We start from the raw sequence: 12,304 nt of genomic DNA, 5'->3' as shown, positions 1-12,304 counted from the left end.
TGGCCGAAAACGGGGCAGGGTGTGTGTGTGTGGCCCCCTTCAAGCTCCATTTTTGCTGGCAGAGGAACTGTGAGCTGGTCTTTTGCTGTTTCCAGGCCACTCCACAGGCCAGATCTAAGTACCCCCATGGGCCAGATCCGGCCCCTGGGCCTTGAGTTTGCTACAGATGGCATGAACACGGGTCACTGATCCAAGGAGGGGGCCTGCATTTTGGCTTTTTTTTTCCAATATATTTTTATTATTTTTACTTATTATTTACTTAATATTTTTATTATTATTTAAAACAAGCCTGCATTTTGGCTTTAAATCGGCCTCATTTGTGGCATTTCACCCAGTGGTGAAATCTAAAATATTTTGCTACCAGTTCTGTGGGCGTGGCTTGGTGGGGGGTGTCATGTGACTGGGCGGGCGTGGCTATGTAGTCATGTGACCTGGGGGATCAAAAGACAGAAACTGACTTTAACAATGTCCTACTTGGGCAGGGTTGGACTAGATGACCTCCAGGTCCCTTCCAGTCTTGGATTATCCTCTGAAGCTGCTTCTATTGCTAGGATTGCAGTCCTTCCTTTCTCTCCTTTTTCCATCCCCTCCTTTCTTTCTTTTTCTTTCTTTCTCTCCCTCTCCTCCTATCGCCCTTCTCATTGGTCGTCATTAATTATTCCCGCCCAGCTGTCCTTGGACCCGCCTTCTACCCCGCCCTCTCTTACATCATTGACTCCGCCACAACACCGGCTATCGCCCTTTTCATTGGTCGCCATCATTAATCATTCCCGCCCACCTCTCCTTGGGCCCTCCTCCTTTACGTCATTGACTCCACCCCGACTTTCCACGTATCGTTCCCCATTCCTCTCCACCTTGAGGCGAACTATCCCCACCCCTTTCGGGCCCCACCCTATCGGCTCTTAGCCCGCCTTCCACCGCGACATCCTCGCGCCCTCATTGGCTACCTGAGAACCTCCCTAGTGGATACTTTCACGCCCCTTTCCGATTGGCCGGCCACTCTCTTCCCGGCGCACCAATCGGGTGTCGAGGTACCTCAGGAGCGTTCTCCTCGCTGAGGCGGCGGCGGCGACCTGTCAGGAACGAAGCGGGGCGTTATGGCGGGTCGAGGCCGGCGCGGCGCGCCTTGGAGCCCGTGGATTCCGCTCCTTTTGCTGCTCTCGTGGCGGGGCGGCGGGGCCCGCGCGGCGGCGCATATCAAGAAGGCCGAGGCCGCCGCTTCTTATTCCTCGGAGGCCCCGCATTACTTGGACGAGTCCGAGCTGGGCGAGACGCTGAGGCGGCTGTGTGAGGAGGAGGCTCCGCGGGGCCTGGCGCGGCGCTTCTCCATCGGCCGCTCCAGCCAGGGGCGCGAGCTGTGGGTGCTGCGCCTCAGCGAAGGCCTCCCGGGGGGCGAAGGCGTGGACGGCGGCGGGCCTCCCCTGGCGGGCCGCCCACAGGTGAAGCTGGTGGCCAACATGCACGGCGACGAGGCGCTGGGCCGGCAGCTGCTGGTGCGCCTGGCCCGGGAGCTGGTGGCCGGCTGGGCCCGCGGGGAGCCTCGCGCCCGCCGCCTCCTCAACACCACCGACCTCTTCCTCCTGCCCAGCCTCAACCCGGACGGCTTCGCCCGATCCCGGGAAGGGGACTGCCAAGGGACCGGCGGGAGGGAGAACGGGCGCGGCCGAGACCTCAACCGCAGCTTCCCCGACCAGTTCGGCGCCGCGCAGCCTGACCTGGCCGCCGTGCCCGAGGTGCGCGCGCTGATGGAGTGGATGCGGCGCAATCGGTGAGGAAGAAGAGGAGGAGGAGGAGGAGGAAGGCGGAGAAGCGCACGTGGGGGGGCGGGGCTTGCCGGGTCTGCGCTTTGAAGCGCCGCCTTGTTGCTAGTGGTGGCCACGCCCCCTTCATTTGGGGTTTAGTGTGTATAGAATAGATGTATGCAATACACACACACACATCACATCACATTCTGTTATATCAAAGCACCTGGTATGCCCAAATACGGGAGGGAATAGCTGAGGGAAGAGCTGAGGTGGCGCAGTGGTTAGAGTGCAGCACTGCAGGCTACTTCAGCTGACTGCTAGTTCTGCAGTTCGGCTGTTCAAATCTCACCGGCTCAGGGTTGACTCAGCCTTCCATCCTTCCGAGGTGGGTAAAATGAGGACCCGGATTGTTGTTGGGGGCGATATGCTGACTCTGTAAACCGCTTAGAGAGGGCTGAAAGCCCTATGAAGCGGTAGATAAGTCTAACTGCTATTGCTATTGCTAAGGAAGGAAGGAAGGAAGGAAGGAGCCGAGGTGGCACAGTGGTTAGGGTGCAGCACTGCAGGCTACTTCAGCTGACTGCTAGTTCTGCAGTTCGGCTGTTCAAATCTCACCGGCTCAAGGTTGACTCAGCCTTCCATCCTTCCGAAGTGGGTAAAATGAGGACCCAGATTGTTGTTGGGGGCAATATGCTGACTCTGTAAACCGCTTAGAGAGGGCTGAAAGCCCTATGAAGCCATATATAAGTCTAACTGCTATTGCGAAGGAAGGAAGGAAGGAAGGAGCCGAGGTGGCACAGTGGTTAGGGTGCAGCACTGCAGGCTACTTCAGCTGACTGCAGTTCTGCAGTTCGGCTGTTCAAATCTCACCGGCTCAGGGTTGACTCAGCCTTCCATCCTTCCGAGGTGGGTGAAATGAGGACCCGGATTGTTGTTGGGGGCGATATGCTGACTCTGTAAACCGCTTAGAGACGACTGAAAGCCCTATGAAGCGGTATATAAGTCTAACTGCTATTGCTATTGCTAATAGCTTGAAATAGATGTATACCAATCTCCCTTTATTTATTTATCAGCATAAATGCAACACTTAACTTTAACTTTTAATAGATTTATATGCCGCCCAATCCCGTAGGACTCCGGGCGGCTTACAGAAAAAGTTTATAGTTTATAGTTTATTTATTTGTATGCCGCCCTTTTCCCTGGGGGGACTCAGGGCGGCTCACAATCAAAAGGAAGGGGGGGGACAGACTTTTACATATAAGACAGTACATGATTAATACGCAACATTCATACCATTCGGGCGGGTTACAATCTTTAGCCCCAGGCCTGACGGGATAGCCAGGTTCTAAGGGCTGTGCGGAAGGTCTGGAGGGTGGTGAGGGTACGAAGCTCCACGGTTAATATAGGAGGTAAAATAAGAAACAATTTAAGAAGAAACAATTTAAAAAGAACGCACCATACACTCAATCTGGGTGGGGCTGGACCTCATTCCTGAAGTCAACAGCCCCAGGCCTGCCGGAATAGCCAGGTTTTAGTGGCTTTTTGGAAGGCCGAGAGAGTGCGGAGGGTCCGGATCTCTACAGGTAGGTCGTTCCACAGGGTCGGAGCAGCTACAGAGAAGGCCCTCCTCCAAGGAGTCGCCAGCTGGCATTGTCCGGTCGACGGCACCCGGAGAAGGCCCAGTCTGTGAGTTCTTATCGGCCGTTGGGAGGTATGTGGCAGGAGGCGGTCTTCCAGATATCCAGGTCCTAAGCCATGTAGGGCTTTAAAGGTGATGACCAGCATCTTGAGGTGTGTGCGGAGACCGATCGGTAGCCAGTGCAGCTCGTGGAGGATAGGACACACACACACATATATATATATGTATATAAATAAAACCAGAGTTTGCACTACGCAACTCAAAGGGGCGTGGCCACCACAACTAGGAATAATGCAGCACTTATTATTTAGAGAGTGTGTGTAATATACACATATATATGTACATACATGCAAACACACGTGTCCTTGACTGGCAACAGTTTATTTGGTGACCATTCGAAGTTGCAATGGCACTGAAAAGTGACTTATGACCACGAAGATGCTGCAACAGTTGTATGTGTGAAAAAGAGTCATAAGTCACTCTTTCAGTGCCATAACTTTGAGCAGTCATTAAATGTAGTGTAAGTCAAGGAATATGCACACACACACATATGTAAATAGGTGTGTATATATAGGTGTGTATATATAGGTGTGTGTAAGAATATTTGTAGCTCAGGGTTGGCATGAGAGATCCTTGGTGCTCTCTGAGCTTGCTTGTTTTCTTGCAGACGTTTTATGACCCAACTAGGTAACATCATCAGTGCCAGTAAGGAGTTTGCTGTCAGTTTATATTCTTATGCCTTGCCCTGTCAAGTATTGGTGGGGGTGGTCTTAGACATTCTTTTGTTGGATTGTTTCCTGTTGGCTTCTTTGGCAATTTCTTGATTGGGGTGTTGTTTACTTGATTGGTGGTCTGCTCTTAACCTTGGCATCTATGCTGATCTGGGTGCTAATTGCTGATGGAAAGATTTTTTGGTCCTTTTGAGGCTGAATGACAGTCTTTTGCCTAGTCTGTATAGGTATTGTTAATATCTATGTGTCTATTGATGGCCGACTTGATGGCTTCTGGAAATTCCCTGGTGTTTTGGGACTTGGCTTGGTCTAGAACAGTGATGGCAAACCTTTTCGGCACTGACAGCGTGCACACACTCGTCAGGGCCGCTACCTGGAAGAGATGCTGCCCATGAGGCATGTATGTGCCAGAAAATGGACTTCCGACCAGTGAGTCTTTCGGTTACTGGTGTGCATGCACACTTAATGACCAGCTTGCCAGCGTGCATGCTCATGCTGGAAAATGGAAGACCAGCTCTTCCAGTTTCTGGCACTGCCGCACGCACAATGGCGTCATCGCACGCGTCATCGTACATGCATGTGCACCAGAAACCCAGAAGAGGAACAGGCAACACGGCTCCGTGTGCCACTTCAGGCATGTGTGTCATAGGTTTGCCATCACGGGTCTAGAATGTCATATTTTCCCAATGAAACTGTGATGAAATCTGTCTGTATATTGTGAAATTAAATGTAACGAAACATCTGCAAGAAAACAAGCAAGCTTAGAGAGCACCAAGGACCCCTCATATATTTATATATAATATAAAAAATCTAACACACATTTATATATTTTGCTGGGCTCTTATGACTCTATAAGTTACATAAACTTTATTGTCATTTTTTGCATACTCGTATTGAAATGAAATGTTGATGCACCTCAATAACTTAAGGCCATCAGCATACCTAATATTCCTTCTTCCTCCTGTTCCTCCCAAAATAACAACCCTGTGAGGTGGGTTGGGCTGAGAGAGAGGGACTGACCCAAAGTTACCCAATTGGATTTCATGCCTGAGGCCAGACTAGAACTCACTGGCTCCTGGTGATTGGCTCAAAGCCACCAAGCTGCTTTTCATTGCTAAGTGTGGACTAGAACTCCCAGTCTCCTGGTTTCTAGGCCAGCACCTTGACCAGTAGCCAAACATGGTTTAAAATAAATGATCATTGTTTAGTGTGTGCTTGTTTTGACGTGCATACGAGTCCTATTTTCTCTTACAATAACCTTTCAAAAATTGGAGTGAGAGGGGAGTCACCCATGCAGCTTATTAGCTGGGGAGAGGACACAACCTGTGTCTCCCTACTCCTGGTCAAATATTGCAATTTCTCCACCACCCTGCAATGGTTCTGAGGTTGGTAGTTAGCGACTTGTGTAGAATCCCCCAAGGAGCCGAGAGGGGAGTAGAATCCCCCGGGTCTTCATTTATTAAAATCTATATGTCACACATCTCGTTGATAATGTGACTCTGGGAGGCTTACTGACGGGACATATTAAAAGAGCTTGTTTTTTTTAACTAACAGTGAGGATAATCAGTTGTGGGTCCTTCACTGGAGATTTTCAAGAAGAGACCGGACAGTCACTTGTCTGAAATGGTATAGGGTCTCCTGCTTGAGCAGTGGGCTGGACTAGAAGACCTCCAAGGTCCCTTCCAGCTCTATTCTGATTGATGATCTTATGAGTGCTTTGGTTTTAAAAGTAGCCTATGAATAAATTACTGAAGGAATTAATAAATGTGTGAATCCTGTTCATAATTTTTCAATATATAATGTAATGTTCTGATTGGCACATAACTTCTTAAAAATAATTTTTTTGATGCTAGCTTGCTTAACATTGAACAGTATCATATCCTTTTTGCACTGCTGGAAAGAAAGTAACTAAAAGAACCGATATTTAAATAAAGCTAGAATCCCCTCCTCATCTTCTGCAATCAATCTGCTATATTTAGGGCATTCCGCCTTTTTCATTGTGAGGTTACATAGCTTTCAGGTATCCATTGACGTTCCTGTAATTTGGTTTTGCTGCTGCTGATTCAAATGCAACGACTTTAGTAGGAAAATAAATACTCTTTACCTCCAAACTGCTGAGATTTTGACTAGTGTTGTTCTGTTGTTGTTTTTTAAATACAGGTTTGTGCTTTCTGGGAACTTTCATGGGGGAACCGTTGTTGCAAGCTATCCATTTGATGACTCAAAGTCACACAAGTCCTCGGGGATATACAGTAAATCGGCTGACGACGAAGTTTTCAAATACCTGGCAAAAGCCTACGCATCAAACAATCCCATCATGAAAACAGGCACCCCAAACTGTCCTGGCGAGGAGAAAGAAACCTTCAAAGATGGCATCACCAACGGAGCTCAGTGGTATGATGTAGCAGGTAGGTTGCTCAACTGACGGTTGCCAGCTAATTGAGTGGAGCCTTTTGATGCAGAGCGGCATAGATAATGTTGGAAAGAAACTGCCTTACAGAGAAATATGCTACTGAAAAGAAAGTATCCTAGCAACAGGGCCAGCGGTGGCTATTGATTCTGCTTGTTTAAATGTCATTGTCGTACCCAGTAAGGCAACATATCAAGAAACCATCAGGTTTAATTGGTATAAATAATTCTTGAATTACAACCACAATTGAGCCCAAAATTTAGGTTGCTAAGTGAGGCATTTGTTAATTGAATTGTTCCCCCCTTTACGACTTTTCATGTCACTGTTGTTAAGTGAATCGCTGTGGTTGTTAAATTAATCATTGCAGTTGTAGTAAACTAGTTGTTAAGTGAATCTGGCTTCCCCCATTGAGTTTGCTTGTCAGGAAGTCACAAAAGGGGATCGTGTGGCCCCGGGATACTGCAACCGTCATAAATATGAGCCAGTTGCCAAGTGTCTCAATTTGGATCGTATGAAATGGGGATGCTGCTGCAGTGGTTGTTTGAAAACACATCATTAGTCCCTTTTTTCAGTGCTATTGTAACTTTGAACGGTCGCTAAATGAACTGTTGTACGTCAAGGACTACTTTTACGGAGCACATGTTAAGCCAAAGCACTTTATGGCTTGTTTGGGCATATTGCAATTGGTTGAGGTTCCCTCTGGATGCGCAAAGTTAGAAGAATGCTATACATTCCACTTGAAGATGGATGGATGCAGCTGGTCTTATTCTGATTAATATGGGAGACAGGTTGTCCCACAAGTAACCAGGCCGTGTGGCATGTCGGCTTTAGGAGGAATAACCAGCATTTTGAATTGTGCTCAGAAATAAACCATCAAACCAGCTTGTGAAGCAGAAGTGTTACATGGACATATTGAACCGTGCCTACACCTGCACTTAGGACCAGTTGAAGCTTCTGGGGGGGTCTTCAAGGGTAGTCCCACTTAGAGAGGTCAAGCTGCGAACTGACAAGGAATGAATGATGGACTGAAGGTCTCTTTGATCTAGGAAACACTAAAACTGCCCCCCTCAACATCTGCCTAGGATGTACCGTAGTTAGATCCTGCAGGGTTGGCACACTTCCAATTCCTTCAATTAAATATTATCTATTGGAACTATGGAAATGTGCCTTCTGTAGTAGAACCTAAAAAATGACACACAAACACCCCAAAAACCCTAGATCCCCCCCCCTCCCCAACACACACATATACTGCTGTTGCTTCCAACTCTGTTACTCTGTATTCTGCTTGTAAGAACCAGGTTATTCATCCAGGCCTTTCACAAGGAAGAATGAGACACAGGCTTCTGTTGCAATAATTTATGAAATACCCAACTGCTAGTAAAGATTGTAAAAGATTGCATGTAGAAGAGCAGGTAACTTATATTCCATGCTTATGAATTGTAAGGTTTCCTTGTGAAGAAAAGTAGATTGAGGCATTTAAAACAGTAGTTGTGCTCTATTTGTGACAGATGTTTCCATGGCTAATTAGGTGCTTTTGGTGTTGCTGTTGATAGTGCAATAGCATTGTGTGTTTGTTAGTAGGATTCACTGAGTTAGGGATTTTTTTACTTTCACTGTGAGTTGTATTGGGTTGGGGGGTGCACAAAGGGAGGCTCAGCCAATCTCATTGTACACATGAGATGTACACAATCTCATTTATTGTCAAAGGTTCAAATTAAATTGAACAAAGGATTGCATATACTACATGTTATGCCAGTAGTTAGCTTTGGTATAGCAGCTGAACAAGTATGTTCAATTAGTTAAAATTAGTTGTGATCCTGAAAATACATTCAGCATCACAAAAGAACATCTAAGATCTAACTGAAATAATGTTTAAAAATATCTGTACAGGATGTGTTTGGTAGTTGATTTCTTATGCAATAGACATTTCTTATGTCAACCTATATATTCCTGATTTCTTTTTTTGCAATTCTGCAGTTGGTTTTATTGTCTTTATGCATTTGTGTGGGTGCGGGTGGGGGTGTCTTGATCATTTTCTATTAAAGTTTAAATAATATAATTGTTTTACATTTTGTAAGCTGCCTAGAAATGGTAGCTTTAATTTAGCCTATAAATTTGATTAAATTAAGAATGGATTGCATTAAGTATGACTTGTTGCCAAGTGTTTTGATTTAGGATTTAGAGACTCTTTATATTATTCTTTTAATTATGTTGGATTAAAGAAGCATACTTTTCTTATTCTAATTAAATGCTCTATATTTAACTATCCTGATTTCTTTTTCAATAACTTCATTTAAATTAGTGATAAACCAATTAAACAACCACATTTAAGTCTAATTATCAAAATAAAATTAGTTCATTGTTATCAATGGAAAAGAAATAGTATTTTGAAGCCATGAATTATGCCTGTTAATAGTTTTATATAAGGACTTCAGTAATTTTGTTATAAGTAAGATAGGTAAATGTCAGATCTAATGAGAAAAATAACTTTTTATCCTAATAAAGTTAATGATTTAATTTTAATAATTTAAAATTTAATAATTCAGTCAGCAGATTTTTACACTGGCCAAATGTCTTATTTAAATAAAACCATCTCTTTTTATCAGCAATCATTATCTTCTTTTTCTGTTATAGCCCCCATTTCTCTCTCTCTTTCATCATAGCGAACACACCCAAATAGTAGAATAAGATATGAACTAATTATATGTACAAGAATTGCTGGGTTTAATGTACCATACAAGGAAATAGAATGAGTAAATAGTTGTAAAACGTAAAATTATTACTCAGCTCAAACCAGGATATCCTTGAAGAAGCAGGAACCTTTTTTTTTGCATTTACAAATACATCTGTTAGGTAGAAAACTATGAATTGTCGATTAATTCTTTGAAATCATAACAGGAAAATGCATGTTTTTATATATAACAAGCATTGTGATGCCCTCCAGGTATTTTGAAATAAAAATCCCACAATCCCTCATCATTTATCATAAGGCTTCTGATGGGAAACTTTTTTAAGGTATACTGCTGTTATTCACAACATCTGACAATTAACAAGAACAATATTAAAATATCACAAACCTAAAACTCATAAAACATCAGTGTCACGCCCCTGCTATATTTTATGGCAGTGGTAATAATAATTGAAACAAAAGTTATAGCTTCTGGATCTTTTTTTCTCTTTTGCTTTTTCCTTCTTCTTCTTTTTCTTATGCAATGCTTTCTTAAATTGTAGTTCTTTTAAAAAATGTATATCGCAGAGATCAGCTGTTCCCAACCATGTTTCCTGATTCCTGCTTTTTATATACTTCACAGCATTTATTGGCTAAACCTTCTTGCAATCTGTTTCTCTCTTCATTAAAATAATAATAATAATAATGTGACAAACTGGCACTCCTCACTTTTATAAGCAGATCTGTTAGTAGCTGTGAACTTCAAAACTTTTGTGTGTTTGCTTAAGAAAAAATCTTCCTTGGCACTGTGGTATTTACAGTACCTCTTTAAGTCCTTTAGACAGTTTCTCATGTTAGCAATAGCAATAGCAGTAGACTTATATACCGCTTCATAGGGCTTTCAGCCCTCTCTAAGCGGTTTACAGAGAGTCAGCATATTGCCCCCAACAATCTGGGTCCTCATTTTACCCACCTCGGAAGGATGGAAGGCTGAGTCAACCCTGAGCCGGTGAGATTTGAACCGCTGAACTGCTGATCTAGCAGTAGCCTGCAGTGCTGCATTTAACCACTGCGCCACCTTGGCTCTTTTAACATGAAGCCTATCATGTTACATGAAGCCTATCATCTACTTGGAAAATTCCCACTGTCCATCTTAGATATGAATTCTGAGAGCCTAACAATTGAAAATTGAAACAATATAATGAAATCCCTACCATTCTAGACATAAGACACAACACTAAAATACTCTGAGCACATTAAACCAGGCACACCTATATTAAGCTCATCTAGCATTCTGGCTTGGTGTCTGGATTTAGCCAGGTCTTTGGAACAACCATGACCTGGAGAACTGAGATTGTGTAGTTGCAAAGTTATCTCTTACTGTTATGATTGCAAAACATCATGATTATTTCCATTATCTAGATTTTTTTCCTAATCATCAAAATCACAAAGTGTGGTGTGTGTTTTTAATTTCATGCAAAAAAATCTATAAAAGTTTTCCAGTCACAAATATATTGTCTTTTCTCTGATCAATGAAGTCAAGTTAGCCATCTGTGCAAATTCCATCATTTTCACCGTCCATTCCTACATTGTGGGTAGTATTGAACTTTTCCACTTTTGAGCATATAGTAATCCCACCACAGTTGTCCTCTGTAAAAACAGAGATCTGTGTCTGTGTTCTAGCTGTTTGACCATTATAAGTTTCAGCGTTGCTGGAACTGCAAATGGTTGCTAAATGAGGCAATCGCTAAATGAGAACTACCTGTATATATTTTTTCACATTGTATTTTAAATGTGCGAAGAACAAGGATTTGCTATATGACTTTGCATGCCAAGAGAAAATTTTGTATTTGTGCAGGGTGCCCCTTCATCTGTTTACCTTTCTGCCACCGAATTTGGCACTCCTGCTTTGAAATCTAGAAAAGTTATTTTGCTAACCTTAAGAGCTAATGTCATGTTAAATTAACTTTGGAACAGGGAACTTGTTTTTCAAGTTCTTAACTTTCTTTGGGACTTTGGATAGGTACATTTTTTGGGTAGGTACAGCTTAACCTACTAAATAGGAGTATAATAATGATAAAAATGGGGAGAGTGATACACTGTACTATTAATTTTTCAAAAGAAGAGTGTATGTATATGTTTGTCTGTCTATCTATCTCTTATCTATCTACCCACCTACCTACCTACAATCCCACCCTTCTTTGAGTGAAATGAAAATTATATCAATAAGGTATTTAAATACATTTAAATTATCAAATATTTCAATAATATGGTAGAATTGAAAGGTTATTCCAATTCTAAGCATCATATTGATCTACTGAAGAATAAAAAGGGAAGATGAGTATAATAAAATGCCTCAGAAATAATGAAAAATCAGGACTCCTATATATTAACCTGTTAAGATTTTTTTTGTAAACATGACCACATATGACAAATAAGGAAGTTGCATGATCTCAAAATTCCAATTGTTATTTTTAAAGTAGCAGACCCCTATCTGGCTTCTCCTAAATGGTCCTTTGTTTCTTTGAAAGTTGAAACTGGTTTCAACTGGGTTTTCCTGCCTATTGAAAAATGCTGATTTGAAATCATGTGAAGAGAAGTCTGTTGATGCAACAGATTGTTCTTTGCTTAATTATTTCATGATTCTTTCTTTAAATTCCTTAGGTGGAATGCAAGATTATAACTATCTTTGGGCTAACTGCTTTGAGGTCACATTTGAACTTTCCTGTTGCAAATACCCACCAGCTTCTCAGCTTGAGCAAGAATGGCTGAATAACCGGGAATCTTTGTTCACTTTCATTGAAAAAGTAAGATGTGACTTTAACTCTCTTCTTGACTATGTCAGCAAAACAATCCATGTATATTTGAGTCTGTCTTTGTTCTGGAAAATGAAAAGACTTTATTCATCTCGGTCTGGGCTTTTTTTGCCTGTAGATTTTGAATATGCTTCTTGTTTGTCAGAATGTCAGCTCTGCCTAATCCCTTTTGACTCATATATTGGACCAAGTACACAGTTTAATGTTGGTATTATTATTTTGTGACACACATAAAGCTTAGCATGATTCGTACCAAATGAAATAAGAGAAAATGTAATTGTGGTACATCAAAATT

The 12,304-nt window shown here is 42.9% G+C and overlaps 1 protein-coding gene across 1 annotated transcript in view; it reads left to right on the top strand.

Annotated features, from left to right (window-relative positions):
• The first annotated feature begins 983 nt into the window (after positions 1 to 983).
• CPD (carboxypeptidase D) overlaps positions 984 to 12,304 on the top strand; it is a 46,374-nt gene continuing 35,053 nt past the window's right edge. Inside the window, exons 1-3 of the mRNA XM_032215417.1 lie at positions 984 to 1,768; positions 6,276 to 6,523; positions 11,858 to 12,000. Of these exons, the coding sequence (XP_032071308.1) occupies positions 1,098 to 1,768; positions 6,276 to 6,523; positions 11,858 to 12,000 (1,062 nt within the window). The 5' untranslated portion in view covers positions 984 to 1,097. The remainder of the gene's footprint in view (positions 1,769 to 6,275; positions 6,524 to 11,857; positions 12,001 to 12,304) is intronic.

The sequence above is a fragment of the Thamnophis elegans genome, chromosome 4 (genome assembly GCF_009769535.1).
Source record: "Thamnophis elegans isolate rThaEle1 chromosome 4, rThaEle1.pri, whole genome shotgun sequence".
NCBI classification, from domain to species: domain Eukaryota; kingdom Metazoa; phylum Chordata; class Lepidosauria; order Squamata; family Colubridae; genus Thamnophis; species Thamnophis elegans.
Note: the sequence above shows the minus strand (reverse complement) of the source record. Positions and strands in the feature narration are given on the sequence as shown.